A 23,244-nucleotide genomic window follows, 5' to 3' on the forward strand; every position below is an offset into this window, starting at 1 on the left:
ACATACACACATGCACACACATACACGTACATGTACACACATACCTCCGCATTTACACACACGTCCAGACATACACACGCCAATATACCTCCACACCTCCACATACACACATGCACACACATCTCCACATACACACATCCAGACATACATACACACACAAATATACATCCACACATACATGTGTCTGTACACACACACACATCCAGACACACACACACTATGAGTTGACATCATGCATTAGATGTTCTGAGATGCTGAACATGCGTGTTCTTCCGCACGTCCCCAAACCACGGAGACCATGGACGTATGACACCTGTTCATCCAGTGGACAGAAAGAAACTCTGAGATATTTCCAAGACCCACCTTTTCCCACTCTTCCATATCCAGACCATCTCAACGGCTGCAAGCTTTACCTCCTAATAACATGTCCGGAAGCGACCCACTCTGTCCGTCTACACCACCGTCTGTCTGGCCTCAACTACTGCCGTCCCCTGGCTGCACTACTGTGATCACAGCACGGTTCCCTTTGCCTGGGATAGTCTTCCTTTGCCCTTCATATATGAACGTGTCTCTTCTCTTATAGTTCAGGTTGTACCGAGGGAGCATTCGGTGGTCTCCCATGTATGTTAACCCTCGTTGTGTCCTATTTAACTCCATGTGTCTCTCTTACAGAGCGTATCACTGTTGTGGTTTTGTACTTAATTGTGTGACTCGATTAACGTTTGCCTCCTCCCATGACGAAGCTTCTCGGGGGCCACACTGGTTTGCATTCGCTGTCCCTATCGTATCTCAGCATCATGGGACACAGGCATTCCGTGTGTACCGCTGAGTAAATGAAGCAATGGTTGACATCACTGATGCTTTGAAAGAATGTGCTTTTCATGTTTATTTTTCGTGTGATTGGAGCAGTCCCCGCAGAATCTTATTCATCGTGATTACTTTCCCACGTGGACTGTAGGAAGAGAGCCCTCGTACAGTGTTTGAGTTTTCAGAACGTTTGGATAACGGAGGTCGGGCTAGGGGCAACGGCTGTGGGGCAGCCGCCCACACGTCTACACAGCCACGGACTCCGGTCTTGCTCCTTCGAGGATCCGCTGGCGGGGGCTGGTGGGTCCTTAGGGCTCATCATGACCACCAGCTGTGGTCACCTGGTGAGAGGCTACTTCTCCACCCACCTTATTTAACTCAGGTGTGGCTTTGCGACCTGCCTTCACTGCAGATGGGTGAGTGGACTTAACGAGCCACACTTCCTGGCAGAGACGTAATGTGTAAACTCCACACCGCCCGTCTGCCTCTGTAATCATGGAAACGTGAGGAGTAGGTGTCCCCGTCGGCCAGGCATCCTGGGTGATCGTGATGAGCAGCAGACCCCCTGGCCAGCCCGCAGTGGGCATGAGGCGCGTGCACTTGGCGTGATGGCCGCTACAGTCTCACCCGCCTACTCCGACTGGTATAGGCATATAACGGAAGTAGCCCCTGGGGGGCCCTTTCTTTCTGTGCCGCAGAACCACATGGTTTTCCCCGAGTCGAGAGGTTCCAGGGTGCCAGTTAAAGACAGCTCACTGCCTCTTGCAAACAAGTCACAAAAACTGGGAAGTAATACACAAGGGTGTGAGCACACACCCCTGGGTGAGGAGCTGTGGCGGGTGTCTTGAACACAGGGAACGAGGGCGGCGGTTGTGGTCCCCAGGGGCACACAGAGGCTCACACAGGCATTTACTACCTGCTGACCGGTGGCATCAGGAGGGTAATCCACTCCTTTTATTATTATTTTAATATTTATTTAGTTGCGAGAGAGAGAGAGAGAGAGAGAGAGCGAGCAGGGGAGGGGCAGAGAGGGAGGGAGACCCAGAATCCGAAGCAGGCTCCAGGTTCCGAGCTGTCAGCACAGAGCCCGATGCAGGGCTTGAACCCATGAACCACGAGATCACAACCTGAGCCGAAGTCGGACGCTTAACTGACTGAGCCACCCAGGTGCCCGCATTCCACTCCTTTTCACACAAGAGGGGTTTCAAGTGTTTCTCCTTAAAGATTTCTCCAGCGATTTTACTAAACAGGTGAGCATTTCGTAAGTGGAGCAAGAGGTAAAAAATACAGGGCAGACACAGTGTGGGGTTTGAAGCAACCACTGGGGAAAAACCGGCCACATTTTCAGCTCTGTCCACAGAAGTCGTTCACAGAGTTGCTCTGTTTCACTGTCGTTTGCTCCTTTCACGGGGCTTGACGTAGGCTGATCGCCACTGAACCTGACACGGGCTCTGTTTTCTCTCCAGACACCGGCTGAGATAGTCACGGAAGACGAAGAGATACACAATAACCCCTCTGATTTCGAAAGCATCAAGGTGAGCTGATTCTATTTTTATTTTGCATGGAATGGCCTGAGTCCACGGACCCCCTTCTCCTTTTAACGTGCTGGGCGGAGCTCACGTTTGGTGCAGAAAGAACCGTAGAGCCCAGTTGGTTCCAGGATACAAATCGGCGTGGAGTTAGACACATAGCATGTTTTCCTGCCGGGCTGTACCTTAGATCAGGTCTCTGGGGGCCAGAAATGACGTGAGTAATTTTAATGGCTTTTGTGCTCGCCCTGGTTACTTTATTGTGCTTCGGGTTGCAGACTGAACAACTGTTTTCCCAACAGATTTCAAGATACATATTTAGAGGGCAGAATCAGGAGGTGGATAGCAGCAGGTGCGTGGGCGTGTAGGTGTCCGTGGACAGCATGGACATTGTGCTTTGTGAGTCGTTGGTGTTGCGTAAATAGCTCGTCTTGTTGGGGAAGCAGGGGCGCGGGGAGCTTACACTCCATAGGTGGCAGCATGAGCTTGCCCAGGAAAATTCTGGCTGCGTGGCTTCCGTGTCTGCTCTTTCCTCCACCAGCTGCTGGAGGGGTACCGTCGATGCGGGAAGCACGTTCCCGTGGTGACTCGTCTGTGAGATTATGTGACTCGTCTACAGGAAACGTGTGTGTCGGGCAAACAAAATATCCTTTTATCTTAATTTTTTAATTGAAGAATATATGGCAGGTAAAGCTAATTAACATACCCACCACCACAGAGAGTTACCATTTCCTTCCTTCCTCCCTTCCTCCCTCCTTCTCTTTCTTTCTCTCTCTCTCTCTCTCTCTTTTTCTTTCGTGGTGAGAACATGTCAGGCAAAATTTACTTTACATACACAATTCATATAGGTAAGAAATATATTTTTGGGAATTTGTTGTCAAAATTCTATCTCTAGATTTTTTTTTTTCCAGGCTGGTTTCTTGTTTTAAAGTTTTTGGCCCCAGGCAGGAGGTTGCATAATAAGTCTGGGGTGTCAAGTCTGAGTCTGTTCTGCTGCCGAAGCTTCCAGAACTGTAAATAAACCTGAGGATGCAACAGCCTGGCGAGCCATCCCTTTCCACTCTTCAATGTGCCCGGCGGCCTCCTGGCTCCCACATTTAAGGACAGGGGGAAGTGACCCCAGGGGGCCACTGGGAGGGGGCTGGAGCTACTGGGAGTTGTCTCCCGTCTCTTGCCCACCCTGGAAAGGGCATTTGTGGAAAAGGAAGTCTGGGGTTTTCAACATCAGTGGAATTTATGATCTAAAACAGCCAGCCAAAGGGAACGCTCTTTCAAGCAATTCGCTTTTTCTTCCTTACGTTCTTAAATATGTTTGATTTGGAGGCGGTTTTCAGTGAAAGTGTGTAGTCTGTATCTAGATGAATCAGGAAGACTTTGAAATGAGGAGGAAAGAGAATATTTCGTTGCTTCGGTGACAAGAGCGTAAGACTGTGTTCTGAGAGTCGGCGCAGTGTCTGTCCCCGAGCGTTAGGTGAAGGGTCACGCGGATCACCTGCTTGCACTGGGGCAGTAGTGGAGAGCGGTGCTAATGTTTCAGTTATGGAATAACCGAACGCCACATGTTAATAGAAAGAGGACACAGGCATCGCGGTGACACTGAGTTTGTGCTAGAACTTGAACGCCTGTGTGGACCAGCCACTGACCTTGGTCAGCCACACCTTGTTGACTCGTTACGTAGATCTCCTTTGGCCTCTGGGAGTGTTTCGTGTGCATTAGTAACTTGACATCAGTCAGCAGATTTAATTTCTTAGAGTGAATCAAAGTGTCTTTCTTTTTTTTTTAAATTTTTTAAAGTTTATTTTTGAGAGAGAGAGAGAGAGAGAGAGAGAGAGACAGAGCGTGAGCAGGGGAGGGGCAGAGAGAGGGGGAGACACAGAATCCGAAGCAGGCTCCGGGCTCTGAGCTGCCGGCACAGAGCCAGATGTGGGGCTCAAACCCACAGACTGCGGGATCATGACCTGAGCTGAAGGCAGACACTTAACTGACTGAGCCACCCAGGTGCCCCGAAGTTGATTACTATATTTTTTTAATAATAGGAAAAAGAAGATGAAGGGTCTTATGAAGATAATGGAAGAAAGGTTTGTACCCACAAATTCAGTACTTTTTGTGTTTTGTATTCCGAGGACAGACCTAACAAGATGATCAGCGGATTCCCAAATGTTGCCGGGTGCTTTCTAAGGAATAGAACTTCTATGCCGCTGTCCTTTACCGTAGCTCTGTTTCCACAGATAGAAAGCAAACTCAGGAAGCGAGAGGTCATTAAGGCATTTCAGAGAGTGGGACAGAGCCGCCCTGATGGCAGATGGGAGACAGGAGAGTGAAGACTCCTTCACGGAAGGGGAAAAAAGAGTCATGCATTAGGGAACACCCTCGATACCCTCGTAAGTCAGCCGCGAGCAGGCACCTGCTGACCCTCACCTGGGCTTTCCGGGGAGCTCTAAAACCTGCACCTTCAGGCCATGACCTGGCCACGAGGCCAAGGACAAATGTGTCAACACGTGAGGGCACAGGAGGACGGGCTCCCCGTAGTCATGAGATTTAGAGCCGCCTGCCTGGACAGCTGGCCCCACGGGGCAGGCAGGGACACATCCATGTCTACCGTCCTGCCCTCCCTGCCGTGGCTCCAGCCTTTGCACAATCAAGGTCTCACTGTTACTTATAAATGACTGAGTGACCATAATGGTTTTTGTCTGAGTACGCAAGATTCTATTTACTTATACCTTGGTTCACTTAGACTCCTCATCACTCCTTAGAGAACTTGGGCCATAAATACTCATATTTGGGAATTACCCGATCAAAACCGGCATGTGAAAACTACTTGGGATTTGACATGAGATCCACCTACGGTTGAACGCTCCGTCCATCACTCACCCGTGTGGGAGCCTTGGGAAAACCCTGTGGAATCCCAGAGCCTCGGTTTCCTCCTTGGAAGTTTGTCCGATGGTTTATTTATAGCAAAATCGACCTCCAGGATTAGAGACAGTATATATGAAATATGCTCGATGTTATGAGTTTTATTTATGTTCTCAGAGATAACTGAATTGTAAGAGAATCCTGACAGCACGTGGGGAGAGGCCCACGCGAGCTACGGTCCCGTCCGCGAATGCATCCCTAGCGTGCAAATGTGCACACGGCCGTGGGAAAGTGCTGTGTTCTCGTCCGAGCTCTTCCATAAATTTTCGAGGTGCCCCTTGTTCAGAAAGTTTACCTCTCTGCACTTCATTAATTCAATCAACAGTCATTTTACATGTTTATAGGTTTAGTCACCTCAAAAGAATCCATTGAGACCATGGATTTGAAAGTTCTTGAAAAGTGTAACATAGCTATGTTTTAAAACGATGTTTTATTTATTTGTTTGTTTGTTTGTTTATTTATTTACTTATTTATAAACAGTGTGAGCTGGGGGAGGGGCGGAGACGGAGAGATTCTCAAGCAGGCTCCACGCTGTCAGCACAGAGCCTGATGCGGGGCTTAAACTCACGAATTGTGAGATCATGACCTGAACAGAGATTAAGAGTCAGACGTCTAACCTGCTGAGCCACCCAGGCACTCCCATGTTTGTATTGTTTTAAAGAAAGTGTTTTTCAGTTGGAAGTTGGATGCTTTCCTGCTCCCGATCGCAACTCTGTTGTTAAAATCAGCGGAATCAATTTCGTTATCTCCAGTTCCGTCCCCAATTCCGTTATCTCAGCAACCAGCCTGTGCACACTTTGCTGGGAAAACGGTAATGGGCCTCCCTGGTGACATCCTGTGAGCTCAGATAACGTCCTTTAGGTTGTCGTGTCAGGCGGTTGTTTGGAAAGTGTATCGTTTGTTTGGTCTCTGTGTTCCTTGCTCTTTGAGTCTGAATGTTTTAGCCAATGGGATGGCAGGCAAGGGCAAACCCTGGACCTGTGTCGACCGTGTCTCACGCGTAAACTGTGTCTCACGCGTAAACTGTGTCTGGGGCGCAGTCTCTTTCCCTTAGCCTCAGTTTCCTTCTGTCCCAAGCTGTGCAGCCCATATAAAATAGGACTATGCATGGAATACCTTCTCCGGTGGGCATGGAGTAAGTTATGGCTACTGCTCGCCTCCTTTCTAACCATGATCCCCACCAGATCCTGAGGTCCTTAGAAGCAGGAGTTTCATTTGACTTATATTTTCGTTTTTCTTAGTGCCAGGCACACGCAGTGCCTTATTCACAGTTGGCGTTAATTATATCTTGAAACTGAATTTTCTTCTACGATACCCCACGTTTTAAGATTAAGAATACTTTATCAAATTATAAAACATTCATATTTATTATAGAATTATTAACACACACGGATAAAAACTAGAAAAAACATCGAATTCCTCCGGTTAGCATCCGTTTTCACTTTTGTGTGTATTCTTAAGGGTGATTTTTCCATTAACTTTTTTACATAGTGTATTAAAGAGATCCCATGATTTTGCTGATGACACAAAATAATTTTAATGAATACTATGAATCAATATTTAGGATGCTTTCAGTGTTTTAAAGTTTTTTTCTCAGTGTACTTGAGAACATTGATTTTATTTATTAGAAATAGATTTAAACATTTTTGAAAAGTTTATTTATTTTGAGAGAGAAAGCAAGCACAAGCAGGGGAGAGGCAGAGAGAGAGAGAGAGAGAGAGAGAGAGGAGAGACGGAGAGAGAATCCCAAGCAGACTCCTCCCTGACAGCACAGAGCCTGTCTCAGGGCTTGATCTCATGAACCATGAGATCATGACCCGAGCCCAAATCAGGAGTTGGACACTTGGGGTGCCTGGGTGGCTCAGTCGGTTAAGCATCTGACTTTGGCTCAGGTCATGATCTCGTGGTCTGTGAGTTTGAGCCCTGCGTCAGGCTCTGTGCTGACAGCTCAGAGCGTGGAGCCTGCTTTGGATTCTGTGTCCGCCCCCCACCTCTTTCTTCCCCTCCCCCATTCACGCTCTGTCTCACTCTGTCTCTCAAAAATAAATAAATGTTAAAAAAAAAAGATAACAAAAAAGAGTTAGACACTTAACCGACTGAGCCACCCGGGCGCCCCCTGAATTTAAATATTTTTGATCAGAGATTCCGTTCACATTAAGAAAAACCCCAACCAACCAACCAAACAGCATGCGAATTGTGCTTAATCGGGGCTCCTCCAGAGCAATGGTACAGGTTTTGCCTTGGGTAGCATCTGTTTTGACCCTTTTATCACATGCCAGGATCAAAAAAAATTATATTTCTGTTTTACTGGAATAAATTTTCCATTTGATTTCTCATTAGGTTTATTTTGTTATGGTGGTGAAAACTTGAGAGGCTTAAGAAAACAGAAGGAATAATTTACCCAGTGATACATTAAAAAATGCAAAATAAAATTTAAGCCATGAATCCAGATGTTGAATTATTCCATCCTCTGTTAGACAGATAATAACTCTCTGAAACGTACCAAAGAACATTTGGAATGCTCTGGTGGTGCATTTGGTGGTTTTGTTTTGGTTTTGCATTTTAGGATATAATACGAACACACAGATCGCTTCTGATTTAGAGGCATCGGGACAGGTTGCCATAGTGACAAGTTCCAGGTGTAGAGTGGGTAAGGGGATGAAATGATAATTGTGACATTTTTTTCTCAAAGGCTTCAAATATCAAGCATAAAGTGATTGATAAGTGTGCTATGCTATCAGTAAAAAAAAGTGCCTTAAATTTGCTACTTTTTGGCATATGTACTCATCAATTTATAAAATGGTCTATGTCCCTTTAAAGATATATTCTCTGTGTGTGTGTGTGTGTGTGTGTTTAAAGTTTATTTATTTATTTTGAGAGAGAAAGAGCACGAGTGGGGGAGGGGCAGAGAGAGAGGAAGACAGAGAATCCCAAGCAGGCTCCAGGCTGTCAGCACAGAGCCTAACGTGGGGCTTGAACTCATGACCGTGAGATCATGACCTGAGCTGAGATCAAGAGTCGGGCGCTTAGCAGACTGAACCACCCAGGCGTCCCCACTGTGTGTGTTTTATGACAATGTTATGTACGACGAGATGAGGGGCAGAGTCCTTTCAAATGCATGGTCCACACCGCAAAATTGTTGAGCATTCTGTGTTAAGTGTGATGGGAAACCGGCAGGCTCTGTCTGCCTGTGGAGCATTTATGTTGAGGCCCTTTGGAAAAGCGAGAAAAAAAAATGATATCACACGACGTCTGAATAGAACTTGTGTCTGTTAGTTACTAACTCTTTTCCTTGAGATATATGTAAACTTTGATATCTGTTATTATATATTAAACCGTATATAAAATATATATATCTGAGTGTCACCTCTTCTGATAAAATCTTAACGTCTATAAACGGAGACATCCAGCCGATGAGCGTCCGCTGAGAATCTGCTATCCCGACTCCTATCTGGGGATGAAGCGCTCAGAATCATTTTGTCTGGAGACAAATAACCTGTAGGGTCCCCGCCCTTGGCTGGGATTAGAGCACATCTCTAAGTGGCAAGGCTTGTGTCTTCCGCACAATGAGGTGCTAACGTGTTCCGGCAGGTTCACGGTGAGGGTCATGCCGGCGGTGGAAGAAACAGGGCGCTGGTGAGGGAAGTGGTGGGTGGTCAGGTGATGCCTGGCTGTGCAGGTGTGAGCGACTTTGTGGGGTGCCGGTGCGTTTTCCAGCCTGAGCCCCACTCTTGCCCTGTGGCTGGGGGCTGGCCCCTGCTTCTCCCGGAGGAACGCCATCCGTGTGGTGTCACTTCTCATACTTCTGAGCTTACGTTGCTGGCCTGTTGTCAGTTTTTTTCCAATGCCGCGTCTTCGACCCGTTCACCAGTCACCTCTCCCAAGATGCGTTGGAATCGCCCAATCTGGTCATTTCTTAGTGTTTTCTGTTTTCGGCAACTATGCTGGCTATTTTATTTATTTGTTTATTTATTTATTTTGAGAGAGAGAGAGTGGGGGAGGGGCAGAGAGAGAGAATCCCAAGCAGGTTCCCCACTGTTGGTGCGAAACCCGATGTGGGGCTCGAACTCACAAACCGTGAGATCATGACCTCAGCAGAGACCAAGAGTTGGATGCTCAACCAACTGAGCTACCCAGGTGTGCTGTATGCTGGCTATTGAACCATTTTTTTTTTTTTAACATCTATTTATTATTGAGAGACAGAGAGACAGAGCGTGAGGAGGGGAGGGGCAGAGAGAGAGGGAGACACAGAGTCTGAAACCGGCTCCAGGCTCCGAGCTGTCAGCACAGAGCCCGACGTGAGGCTCGAACGCACAAACTGTGAGATCATGACCTGAGCTGAAGTCGGCCACTTAACCGACGGAGCCACCCAGGCGCCCGTGTTCAAAAAATTCTTAACTCAATGAACCTGGGCGTTGTAGGACTAGAATTTGGCCTGAGAGACAGACAGAGAGAGACTTGGCCCTCTCGTCACTTCCCGTCTTCAGTGTTCATGTTGTTGAAAAATTGGAAGTTTCAGAACATGGTACGAATTTGGGTGGAGTCATAAGAAAATGGAAAAACAAAGAGTGGGTGATTTTCATCCCATAGTTACAGAGTAGGAGTTATGTATCATGGATAAATGTGTGCTTATTTTCTTAAAAAGAAAAGGAAAAGATTCGTGTTCTATTTTGTTTTCTGGTTTTCTTGTCATTATGACCACCCCATCTCATGTTGTGCTTCGAACATTCATTGAGGATCAAGTGTCCAGGGAACTCGGCCACTTCCCCTTACAAGCTCCCTGCCCTACGTGGTCCCCGAGTTTGGGAAACAGTGGCCTTCATGCCAGACAAGGTCAGATAAGAAAAGTGAGTGGTTGACATGTTTCTAGCTATAAAATGAGTGACAAACAGGGAGGCCGTTTGAAAAGTAATCATAGTGATGGTTTATATCAACTGACACAAATCATATTTAAATGGCTTAACATACTTAAAAAATGCCAGGCGCAGGGCGTGACGCATTTTCTGTCGCTTGCAGCTCCTGCTGGAATCGCCGTGTAAGGATCTTGCCACAGCCAGTGGATTCGCAAACCCGCGACAGCGCCTGGTTCTCGTTGTGTGCGTTATCGGTCAGTCCGTAGAGGGTTTTCATTTAATTAACGTTGCCAGAAATGCCAATAAAACCAGGGCATTTTTGATCTCACATTGTCTCTGACTCAGGGTTTTTGTGACAAAATGAAAACCAGCATTGATTCTTTAATTGATTTTTGAAATTCATTGCTTGCCCAGTATCTTTACCGTTTTTTTCTCTTTATTGTCTTCATACCGTTTTGTCACTACAGCGAAGTCCTTTATTGCTTCTCTGAGAGACAAGGTGTATATTGATCAGCGCTAGAGTCTCGAAAGCTAAGTGTGAGTCATCGATAATGCTAAGTGGGATATGGCGAATTAAACATTAAGTAATGACATTTTTAGAGAATGACATGGTTCTACAAAAATAAGGCTCGGGTTCCTCTATACGTAGGAGAATCATTTGGATTGGAGCACAAAGGGGACTTTTTCCCTTGAGATAGAGAAGATGCTTTATCTTCAACTCTATGTATATAACGCTCTTCATTAGTAAGACGGAAGGTATTGAAGACGTGTTTTCATGTATTCTTCACTGAGACGCTGTTGTTGAATTGATGACAATTTTAGAAACCGCGGTTAGGGACCTGGAGGAGAAGTTGAAATGGCTTCCTTCCTGTTTAGAGAAGCAGGAAGTGGAGGAGGACGGGCGGGTTAGAAGAGGCGTAAAGCCCCAGGGATCTAACGCACAGCTCAGAGACTGTGGCCGGCGATGCGGTGTCCTTCACCCGAGAGGAGATCTTACGTGTTCTCGCCACACGCTCAAAGCAGATGGCTCTGTGAGGCGATGTGCTCAGTAACTTGACCGTGGTCACCATTGCACAGTGGTACTCCTGAAAAACCACGGCGTCGCCCTTCCTAAATGTCCACAATTGTCACTTGTCCGTCACACCTCCGCGAGGCTGGGAAAGGACACCAGCAGGTGCAGGCCAGTGTCTTCCATGATGCCTTTCATCTCGGAAACATCCACGCTCGGCTCCTGGGTTGAGGACCCTCCTGATCCCCTCGGGGCCTGCCCATCCTTGCGCCTCTCCCAGCCCCATGTGAGCGGTGGGCCCCCCCTCCCAGGAAGGTAGGGACAGGGCGACTTCCCCCAGCTGCTGTCTTCAGCAGGACTGCCCCAGGCATGGGTCTGACTCTGTCCCCAGCTCCCTCTGGCTCCCAATGGGTCCCGGGGTATCTTCGATGTGTCCGTCACCCTTGTCACCGTGCAGGGAAGGGAGGTCAAGTTCAAGGAGATGCTCAGGTACGTGTCCTGTTTCTCAGCAGCCGGTTCTCGGCTGTTCGCTTATTAGCGTGTTTTCTTATCCACTGGTCGCTGGCAATGCGAGCTGCTACAGAAAATTGATCTTCAGCAGATGGACAAACCTCTTACTTGGAGACATCTCCTGGGACATAGACGAGAACAGCACCAGGACTTTGCTTGGGACAAACTCTTAATCAGCAGAGGTACCTCCCGTGGGGTGAGAGCAAGGAATTTAACAGAACTTTGTGCCCAACTTGTAATGCTGACGTAGCAGAAACGGGCCGGGGAGAGGGTTTTCCTGCGTTAAGCGAGGTGGTCCCCTCGGCTGTGAGCCCAGCCCTGGAGCGAGGGCATCGCGGCCGGTTTCTCCCCTCTCTCCTGCTGGCCTTGGGAGGGTGGCTTTTTATCAAAATGTGCACAAGCCACTGCAGTCGCAAAAGGAAAGCTTTTTGTTCATATTTACTTGGTTTTCCACATGAGTTATAGAGATGCCGTCTCTAACTTTTAACGTGTATAAATTATGTTTCATTATGAGAACTTATGTGGTCAACTTACAGTGTGTGGGATGGTGCCAAGCAACCTGGAGGTTAGGCTTGTGAAACACAGACGCGGCATAGATATGATGTTCAGACACAGAAAGAGCATTTAAAATTCTCGTTTCTGCGAAAGCTTAATGAGAAACCTTAATTGACTGCCTCTACCGCACCCCAGGAAGGTACTTTTAGGTGAATGTGTTACTTAGTTACCCAAAATTGACAGCCGTCTTTTGGAGGAAAAAATATCTCCTCCCATGGGTATGTTGGAGAAAAGAAAATCAGAAGCAGGAAGAGGAAAGGAGCCGGAAAGCCCACGGGCACTTTGAATCGACAGTGACTTTGTTCAGGGGCCTTTTCTCTTGATTCCACACGTCTCCTGTGAACCCGGCAGCTTTTCCCCTAGAGAGAGCCGGGATGAGAAGTGGTGGGTACCTGTAACTCAGAGCCGAGGGCTGCTCTTGAGGTCACACGGAGACGCCGTCCGTGAGGCCGTGTGACGCTGAGTCAGTCAGGTCAAGGCGAGCTCTGGATTTATTCATCCTCGTGGCTTGTCTACACTGGTATTGAGGGAGGAGAGTCTGTGGCAATGCAAAAAAAAGTTCTACAAATAAAATTCACATTTTCTGCTTGTAAATAGAATGAGTGGGGGAAAGGCAGGCCTTTTTTTGGAACTTGCGATAAATCAAAAAAGGAAAGTTGTACCTCACGTTGAAATGCCGTAAATTTCACAGATTGGTAAATATCGTGGGCACGGAACGCACATGAGTTTGAACAAACCGTGTGTCTATTTGGGGCGGAGTGAAACGCTCCTAAAGGTCCTTCGGTTCCACCCTCTGAATCAGAAGCCCGTGTGAAATTCCCTCAACATTCTGTGTCGCCACCGTCCCAACGTGTGTCCTGAAGCCCGAGCACCTGCACCTGACCGGTAGGGCTGCGTCAGGCCAGCAGCTGGCTCCGTGCCCGGGCGGTCCGTCCCTGGAACATGCCGGGTCTCTGGGATCCTAACGTCCGAGCAGAAAGCACCCCTGGCAAAGATTCTTTCCCAGTCCTTTCATGTTACTGGGGAGTAAGTGGAAACATCTCTGCTTCTGTCAATGCCGCGATTCGTGCTGATTTCCCCCCTTGCAGTATGCGTGTCTAAAGCCGATTCCGGATATCCCGGGAGGGCGGGCTCTGCATTCAGAGCCCGTTGAGTTGCACAAGGCTCTGTGCCAAGTTCAGACACAGTGGGACGAGACTTTGTCATCCGACACGAATGGCTGCTCTCCTGCATCCTGCAGGAAGGCTGCAGGCTGTGGAGACGAAGCCTGCTTTGTGGTCCACACAGTTTTGCTTGCTCTTCCTCAAGCCCTCGAAGGATCAGGGGGCCCACTTGCGTCTTCTGGGTGACGGGGATCTAGTCGAGAGCTTCCTCCGTACGTCCGAGGACTGAGTTTTCTCCTCCTTTCCAAGCGGACTGCTGTCACGGCAGCAGCATCTATCTCAGGCATCCCGTGTGTTTCTAGAAGGGGACCCCTCAGCGGCTTCTGGTAATTTTCGGAATTCTGGGATGGGGGTCAGGTGTGGCTCCTCTGGATGCGAGCAAGGTAGGGGTGGCCGTTTGGGCCTGGAGACACGTCTAGGACTGCCTCTTGGTCAGTATCTCGACGTCGCCTGTAGGTCAGACCGCTGCTTCAAGCCCCACAGGAAGAGACGTCCCTTTCTTTCCTAAATGAGCCCATCCCCCATCCTTCTCCCCAACCCCTCCACTTGCGAGGGCCGCCGCGCTACAATTTCTGTCTGCCTTGCCTGTGTCGTTGATCTCTCCCTCGCGCGTGCGTGTCGGTCCTGCTCTCCAGTCAGCAGAGGTGTCTGCTTTGAGAGGTCGTCCTGGCCGTCGGGCACGGACTGACGTGGATCGCTCTGTGTGAAGTCTGCTGCGGCTGCTTCCGTGTTGGGCGTGCCACACCAATGGTCCACACGAAATCCTTCCGCTTTCTCCCTCTGGCTCCTTGGCGGCCCCTTGAGGCACGGCCACCACCCCGGTCCCCCACAGCTGCCCATCTGTGATGGGTGGATTCAACGATCCTTTCTCACCTGCTCTATCCTTCGATTTTGATTTTGACCCTGACCATCAACCCCTCGGTCATCAAAAGCCTCCGTTTCATTGCATGGCCTGACACTCTCCCGTCCTTATCAGCCTGTTGGCTTCTCCGTCTTGGCCCACCCCCGAGCGAGACCTCACGTTCTGTCCTTGTGGCCTTCCTCTCTGCTGCTCCCCTCGTGGGGAGTTTACCCTGATGGCCGAGATCATTTCAGTTGTGCTGACCTCCCCCCCCCCACCCCGTTCCCCTGCTGTTTCCAAATGCCATTTTGGTCCCTTGTCCTTAATGGAACCTTGGATGACCTCAATTCTTCTAGACCCTCAGAGCACATAGAACGTTGTGATTTTTCGCGAGCCTCTTCGTTTCCACGTAGATGTCCCCTCAAATAAGACACGTCCTGAATGCCGCTCAGTTCCTTCGTGTCTCCGTCAATGGCACCTCTGTTCTTCCTTGAAGGGGCACCACTTGGCCAGTGCTCCTTTCCGATGCCCTGTTCCCCGAGTCTTCCCTCTGGCTCTGCTGCCTCAGTGCTGGTCGACGTGGGTCAACTCCTGGCTTCACACAGTTCCCCTGACTCTGTTTGCCTCTGCCCGTGTCTTCCGGTTTAACTATGTCACTGCTCTTTCCAAAATTGTCATCGTCCTTACCCAAGTCTGACCACTTTTGTGAAACCGCCTTTGACCCCTCCGACCTTTGGTAGTTTTTGAAATCCTGTATGACTCACTCTGTATGAACAAGGTTAGTATACGTGGTTATTAACATTGTACCTTCATTATTTGCTGTCTCACTGGGCACGCACTTCCTATTTGTTCATTAGTCCCTCAGGAGGACCGTGAAGAGCACGCCCTGCCTTCCCCCTAGCCCTCAGCAGTGACTGGCGGAGCCCAGGGCACATAGTAGGTGCTCCAAAGGTAACTGGTGGTTGACTAACATTTCACATTTTCGGGAAATAGACCCTTGAAATGAGGATCGACATTTATTTTCTGTCTCTTCAGCTGAAATCTCTGCCCATCTTTCGAGAGGAGCCGTCTGCCCCCTTTTCCTCCATCACGCCTGACTTACTGAGGACCCCCGTCTAGTCTCTTGCGTGTGTTGTCCCCTATTTTGTTTCCTGGCTTCTGGTTTTTAAAAACTCCACCTTGAGGATGACAGCGAATCTGCGAGGGAGGGACTCAGCAGGAGCAGGTGCATTTTGTGGAAACATTTTCTTATCTTGCCTGTTCTTGATTCTTCTAAGAGATCGTAGTGATTTTGTTATCATTGATATTTACTGAAATCCTGCCATTTCCCCAGTGAATAATGTTTTTAAAAATTTCACCCATTCCCCCTCCCCCCCCGCCTCCCCTCTGGTAACCATCTGTTGGTTCTCCATACTTAAGAGTCTGTTTTTTGGTTTGTCTCTCTTTTCCCCCTTTGTTCATTTGTTTTGCTTCTTAAATTCCGCATGTGAGTGAAATCATACGGTATCTGTCTTTCTCTGACTGACCTATTTCACTTAGCGATATATTCTCTAGCTCCATCCATGTTGTTTCAAGATTTCGTTCTTTTTTGTGGTTGAATAATATTCCGCTGTGTATATCCCTTTGAATGTGTTTTTGTATTTTGGGGATAAATGTCCAGTAGTACAACTGCTGGGTCGTAGGGTAGTTCTATTTTTAACTTTTTGAGGAGCCTCCATACTGTTTTCCAGAGTGGCTGCACCAGTTTGCATTCCCACCAACAGAGCACGAAGGTTCCTTTTTCCCCCAATCTTCACAATATTTGTTGTTTCTTGTGTTGCTGACTTTAGCCATTCTGACAGGCGTGAGGTGGCATCTCAGTGTGGTTTTGATTTGTATTTCCCCGACGATGAGTGATGTTGAACATCTTTTCATGTGTCTGTTGGCCATTTATAAGTCTTCTTTGCAGGAATGTCTGTTCGTGTCTTCTGCCCATTTTTAATTGGATTATTTGTTTTTTGAGTGTTGAGTTGTATCAGTTTTTTTTTTTTAATATATTTTGGATACTAACCCTTTATCTGATATGCCATCTGCAAATATCTTCTCCCATTCAGTAGGTTGTCATTTAGTTTTGTTGACTGTTTCCTTCACTTTGCAAAAGATTTTATTTTGATGTAGTCCCAGGAGTCTATTTTTGCTTTGTTTCCCTTGCCTCAGGAGACATACCTAGAAAAAAGCTGCTGCGGCCGAGGGCAGAGAGATTACTACCTGTGCTCTCTTCTAGGATTTTTATGGTTTCAGGACTCACATTTTGGTCTTTAACCCAGTTTGAGTGTATTTTCGTGTAGGTGAAAGAAAGTGGTCCAGTTTAATTCTTTTGCACGTTGCCGTGCAGCTTTCCCAGCACCATTTGTTGAAGAGACTGTCTTTTTCCCATTGTATACTCCTGTGTCCTATGGTTGCAATTTAATTAACTATATAATTGTGGGATTGTTTCTGAGCTCTCTATCTAACTCACATATACGATCTGTTCTGAGCATCTATGTGTCTATTTTTGTTCCAGTGCCATACATTAAATCTATAGATTGCTTTGGGTAGTATAGACATTCTAATAATATTTGTTCTTCTAACCCCTGAGTGTGGAATATCTTTCCATCTGTGTCATCGTCAACACCTCTCATCAGTGTTTTACAGGCCTTTCACCTCTTTAGTTAGGTTTATTCCTAGGCGTTTTATTATTTTTTGGTGCCGTTGTAAGTGGGATTGTTTTCCTAATTTCTCATTCTGCTGCTTCATTGTTCGCGTGTAGAAATGCAGTGGACTTCTGCACATTGATTTGTGTGTCCTGCGGCCTTAACGTTTTTTCTTATCTTGCTCGCACTCGAGTTTTCCAAGAGGCCGTCGTTAATACCTTATCATCACTATTTACCAAAATCCTGCCGTGTTCCCAGGAAATAATTTTGGTATCGAATGTAAGTATTTGGTTTAAAAACTCTCCTTTCCTTCATCCCAGAGAAGAGGAGGAACGCACACGATGTGCGAGGGGGATTCATTGTTACGGCGGATATTTAAAAAACAGCCTAATTTCAGAGTGCTTTTCTACCTGGGCTGAAATTCCAGCTGAAGAGCCCTTTCTGGTGAGATTTTCATGGTGTTACCTTTTACCCCCACTTCTGGTCTCAGGGAATTTTATTGAATTATTCGTGACGTTTTCTTTCTGGGTCTATTTGAAGAAGACTGGATTGTTATTCAAAACTTGGAAATAGGAACTGAAGTGGGGATCAAAACAATCACTGACATGTGTCGAGTTAACATTTTTCTCCTTGTCAATACTATGGATGACAATCAAGGCAAGTCACGTCGCCTACGTGAGATGTCCCTACTCCAACCCCACAAAGTCACAGGCAAAGCTGATGATAAGCGATGTATCCTTTATTCTTTCTGCTTAGTCTCCAGAAGGTATTTTGGGCAGAAGAGAGTGGAAGTTACAGGTGGGTTAAGCCAGAAAAGGCACGCACCGGGTCAGAGTAACGCAGGGGCCGCGGAGCGGTGTGACGCGTGCGCTCCTAGCCACCCTGACGAGTGGCGAAGAGTGAATGCGTCCTTTTGGGTTTGCGTTTCTAGCCCCGTGCTTCTGTGAAATGTTTTGTGTGTTTCTGTATTTTATGTATTTATGGTATTTTTAAAGGAAGTGACTAGGTTTTTGCAAATAAGTTTTTGTGTTGAATCTTTGAGACGGTATGAGGACTTACGAATTGCTTAGCACATGCTTTCAGTGATGCTGCGGGCTGCACTGAACAGTTTTAGTGAGAACAGTGATCAAATGCAAATCTAGAAATATCTCACTTATCTCTCATTTTTAAGCCATGCTGAGTTTTGCAAAAGCGATTTTCCATCTATGCGATGCCTCTGTAGTCAAGCCACAATTTCTTCGTTTTGAAAATCCTGCCTCCCGATGAACCAGCCATCATTTTGCACACGGCAAATCCCTTTGCTGTGTCGTTTGGTGTTTCCAGAGAGGACCGAGCTCCCAGGCTTCTGTCTGTTCGCAAAGCGGCTCCCGCTGTGCTTTCTGGGGTCTCCTGTGAACTTTGTATGGTTTTCCCTGCCTTCTCTCTCTGTGGCAATAAAAGTTCCTCCTGTTGCTGTCTGCTTGCTCGCTCCCGGCCAGCTCGTGGGCAAGAGGCAGAGGGAAACTTGCTGGAATTGTACCAGTGGACTCCCAGGGGGGACACACTTTCCTGCGGGCAGCGCTTGACGTCAAGCACTGTTTTGGGCATTCTAGATCTCAGGTCACGGAGGGCGTGCTCTGAGCCCCCGGATTCCTGTGTCCCCTGCTCCTTCTGCCGTTGTAAAGGTGGCTGTGCAGACCCCTTCTCGCAGGCTCGGCTCACCAGCACCAGAGGAATTGTCCTGAGGTTCGTTTCCTCCGAGAGCGAATCTGTTTTTAGTGGTGTTGTTGAGGTATAGTTTACACCCACGGGGATCCGGGGGTTTTGACAAATGGACACAGTTAGCGGTGAGCAAGGGAGTGCGGCAGGCTTTCCACCCAGATGAAGGATCTCCATCCTTCCTCAACTTCCCCGCTTCCAGAATTGCGTCCTTAAATTTCCAGGTGTTCGGCTGCTCCGAGTGGCCAACTTCTGCCAACCCGGGCAGAAAAGCTGTGATTTTCTGCAGCCAGAAGCGGCAGACGCAGGGGACCGCCGCCCCCTGTGGACAGAGAGTCGTCTTCCGTCTGTCCTGCCCTGGCGCTTCCAAGGACTCAGAGCTGCTTTTAATGACCGTAGTGATTTCTTTGGTTTTATGATTCCGCTCGGCGGGAAGAATCACCCGAGTCTCCACGTCATACCGTTCTTCCTTTGTTGGGCCCATTTTCTCTCCTTTGTAGAGACTGAGGTGTAATTTACGTACAGTGACCCTCGCCTTTCCAGTGGGGTGTTCTAGGAGTCGGGGACACATGCAGTCATGTAACTGGCAACGTAGTCCAGTATGGGGGACGTCGGCACCCCCACTCCCGCTTGTCCCTCGGTCCCTGGTAGTCGACCACCTGTCCTTTCTCCCCTCCCACATGACTTGGCCACCACCCGTGGTTTTCTGTCCTGAGGTCCTGCCTTTTGCACAGAGTCACAGAACGGAAGCGTGCGGTTTGTTCTCTTGGGAGTGTGTTTTCCACTTACAGTGATGTTTGTGGGATTTGTGGGGTGAACCGGCTGGGTGGTGGCTGGTGGTCTGGGCCGTGAGGGGGCTCACCTGAGGCAGGACAAGGGAGATAGAAGTTTGTTGAAACGTGCTATCAGGGAGCAGCATCGGGACTGCAAAGAGGAGGCTGTCTGCCAGGAGGCGGTGGTCGGGAGGGGGGCTTCTGGTGAAGGGGGGAAAGTGAGGAGGCTTGGGGACGTATGGAATTCTCCTTTTCTGGTACCCGGGCCTGGTTGTATGTAGCCCATCGGTCAGCTGGGACGTATGGCTGTTTCGAACCGGGTCGCCTACTGAGCGTGTTGGCTTTCAGCCCGGCCGTCACCGTGGGCCCTTCTACCTTACTCAGGTCTCCACGGCTCAAGTCTGCTGCCTGAAAGCAGCCTCTGCGGGGCTCATCTGTCTTGCGGGTACCAACCAGTGGTCCCTGTTCATTGAGTGGTATTCCATCCTACAGATGCGCCGTTGTGCGTTTGTCCATTCACCAGATCAAGGACATTGGGTTGTTCCCAGATTTTTGCAGTTTTAAAAAGAGCCGCTCTGGTCGTTGACGCACAGATTGGGTAAATACCCAGGAGGGAGATTGCCGGTCTTGGGGTAAAAGCATATTTAACTTTGCTAAATAAAGACCGACACAGGTTCCCTAAGCAGCTGTGCCATTTTGGCGTCCCACTTGTTCCTGATACATTTCTTTCTTTATGTATAGTTAGATCTTTATTTATGTATAGTTAGATTGGATGTGTCATATTTGTGAAGGATCCTTGTGTCTGTTTTCGAGAAGGTTATTAGTCTGCAGTTTTCTTGAGAAGGCTTTGTTTGGTTTGATATCAGGCTAAGGCAGGCCCCATAATGTGTCCCCCGGTGGTGCCTTCTCGTGATCAGGCTGGGGTTTTAGAAAGAATGCCATAGAGGTGAAGTGCCCTCCTGGTATCATACCGGGGACATTCATGTGATGTCCCCAATAATGGCAACCTTCATTCCTTAGTGACATAGTGTTTGTCAGATTCTCCTCTGTCAACTTACCATCCATCCCTTTCCTACTCTGTGGTGTTGGAAGTGAATCGCTAAGTCTCACCTCCAAAGGAAGTAAAGTGTGAATTCACCACCACCTCCGGGAGGCAAAGCTTAGTCTATGAATCTGTTCTTTGGAGTTCTTCCGCAAGGAAAGTTTGCTTCTTATCTCCAATTTGGTTATTTATTTATTCAAGCATTTATTCGTATTGTGACGGATTCCTGTCTATTGATTTTCTGCTTTGGGCTGTAATCCAGTGTGGCATTATTTGTTGTTCTCATTGTTCCTGTTTCGGACTGTAATTCCTTCAGCCCGGCTCCGGTCCCTTTGACACATTGCTTTGACGTGTTCTGTTTAAGAGCTTCCTTTGTTTCTGTTACTGCGAGTGCCTCCAGGCCCTTCTTGTTTTCTCTGCCCTTGCTGTGGAACCAGTCATGTGTCCAGGGAGCCTTGGCTGTGTGCCCTCAGGCCTGCCGCACCCACTCTGATCCAAGCCTGAACCCTTCTTACCCCTGTCTTCCTCCCACGCTCTGCCCCAGGGAAGCCAGCACTCAGGCCCTGTTTCTCCTTGGCGGAGTCTGTCTGTCCTTCAGTTCTGGGCTAGTTGGTTTCCCCGTGATCCCAACTCTTTGATGACTTCTAGAAAATTGTAATTTCATACATTATCTCACTCTGTCTTGTTGTTGGGAGAGGAGAGACTCTCTTTCCAGTTCTTCACATTCCAGAGAAAAGCTGGCTCATTTTTGATATGGGACGTGTTGGGGAGGACGTGATTGGTGGTGAAAACCTTAGAGTGACCCAGGGGAATCCGTGTATGAGCTGGGTCTGTGGGTCCCAGTCTCCAGCTTGATCCCTGAACTGCCGTTGAGTGAAGAATCCAACAGACTGGGGCTGGGTCCTGAGGCCAGACGAGGGGAGATTTTCTCATCCGTGGTGATCCGTGGGCTTCATCTGTCTCCGCCTGGACTTGCAGGCAAGGCCAGAGTAAAGGTGCACCTGCCATTTCGTGGAAAGGTAGCTGGCCTTCCAGCACGGGCTGCCATGTTTTGGCAAATCATTGTCGAGTGCACTGATATCTCCAGGGGACTGACCTTTGTTGCAAACTTCAGTTCCCAGGGTTTGGTTGTAGCTGAGTGTTCTGCTCCTGAGGATCTCTGTTTATGGCTCAGAGAGAAAAGTTTCAGCTGCTAACACTGATGGTTTCTATTTCAGGAAGACAATTCACGAATGTCTTTTAAGAAAAGGTTTTCCTTAAGACACAGCACAAAGGGAAAAGGTATGTCACGTAGATGTGGAAGAAATAGAAATGTGTGTATTCCGTAGTAATTCGGCCATGGGTGCGGACACTTGTATGATCCTGTTGTAAACAGCTAGTCAAGTTTGTCTCTTGAAATATACTTAAAATATGTAGAAGATATTCGATAGGTCTTACTTCTTGCCCACCATTTCCTTCTGCCCCCCCCAAACCCAATAACATCACCAAATTTTCAATTGTTTCCTAATTTTTTTCATAGTTGTTTATTTATAATCATAATTTTTTAGATTTGTGTTTTTAAAAGTAGTTTGATGTATATGACTTCCTGATGTAACATGCTAGCCATGAAGAGTGGGAAATGATATATTACTGTATGAAATGACATAATGCTTGGGAAATGCTTTGCAAAGCGTAAAAATCCTACGGACGTATTAACTACTTGTCTTTTCGTCATGTAAACTGGGTATTTTCCAGATGAGGAAACCGAGGCATAGAGTGGGTAGGAGTCCTTTCCAAAAGGTCACGTGTCATTTCCTGTTTCTGAATTGTGATGTAGCAGGACTCCCGACGGTGTGCCTTCTGGGGTCTGAAGGTCTCGGATCTGTGGGCAGTTCATTCCACAGCCACGAATCGTGCCTCGGATCTTTATCAGTAACTACTGTGCTCTCTGGGTGTAATTTAGTCCCCAAAACAAACCACCTGCAGCCCTCTGTTCCTTTAAAATGTGGCGATTCCAGTTCCTGAGATAGGAACGCCTTCTGAGGGTACCTCACAGGAGGGATTACCTAGCACTGTTTCCCCCGTTCCTTCCGTGGACCCACGTGGAAGGACCCAAGCATCGCTCCCCCTGCAGGTAGACAGAAGGGTGTCGACTGCAGGGGGGGCCGGAGGGAGCTCTGCTGGCTCGTAGGGAGTAGGGGAGCCCAAACTCCCTGGTCCGGTGGGCCACCATCCCATCTCACCGGCTGACTTCTCTTAGCATTACTCATGTTTAACAGAAACTAGCTCTCACGAGAGCCTTGAAGGTTTAAGGTGTGGAGGTGGAGAGCACCGGGCTCGTGTTCGGTAGAGCCACTAAGGAACAGAGGGGGCGGTGTCTGGGGACCAGCAAGGCTGGACCGTAGGAGCGTCGGTGGTTTTCAGGCTCCATGACGGTAGTGAGGTTCTTCGTGTCAGCTGACTTTCTATACGACTTCCCGTCTGTAGGCTGGGAGCAAAATCAGTGAGGGACACGGGCTGGCTTGGAACCCATTCTACCTTATTCTGTTTGGGGGTTCAATTTAAAATTTTCATTATAGGGCCGCCTGGGGGGCTCAGTCAGTTAGGCAACTGACTCTTGATTTCCGCTCAGATCATGATCTCACGGTTCGTGGGTTCCAGCCCCATGTGGGGCTCCGTGCTGACAGTGTGGAGCCTGATTTGGATTCTCTCTCTCCCTCTCTCTCTGCCGCTCTCCTGCTTGTGCGTGTGCCCTCTCTCTCAAAATAAACAAATAAACCTAAAAAATGAAGATTAATACATTTTCATTATAATTGTTTGTATTTCCACGATTGAAATCTCTCAACAACAATTTCTATTGGATGTCGGGAAAACAAACTCCACTGAATGTTCAGGAATGG

General features: G+C 48.0%; 1 protein-coding gene across 5 annotated transcripts in view; it reads left to right on the forward strand.

The window, feature by feature from the left end:
• The window catches only part of DCDC2C (doublecortin domain containing 2C), an 82,744-nt gene that overhangs the window by 47,609 nt on the left and 11,891 nt on the right, over window positions 1–23,244 (forward strand). For 2 of the 5 annotated variants that reach the window (XM_040495979.1, XM_040495981.1), the window contains 3 exons: window positions 2,274–2,342; window positions 4,373–4,414; window positions 21,583–21,646. In XM_040495979.1, the coding sequence (XP_040351913.1) occupies window positions 2,274–2,342; window positions 4,373–4,414; window positions 21,583–21,646 (175 nt within the window). The remainder of the gene's footprint in view (window positions 1–2,273; window positions 2,343–4,372; window positions 4,415–21,582; window positions 21,647–23,244) is intronic. The other 3 variants (XM_040495980.1, XM_040495982.1, XM_040495983.1) reach the window with 3 other exon arrangements.

This window comes from Herpailurus yagouaroundi, unplaced genomic scaffold, assembly GCF_014898765.1.
Source record: "Herpailurus yagouaroundi ecotype Mexico unplaced genomic scaffold, PumYag 188, whole genome shotgun sequence".
Taxonomy (NCBI): domain Eukaryota; kingdom Metazoa; phylum Chordata; class Mammalia; order Carnivora; family Felidae; genus Herpailurus; species Herpailurus yagouaroundi.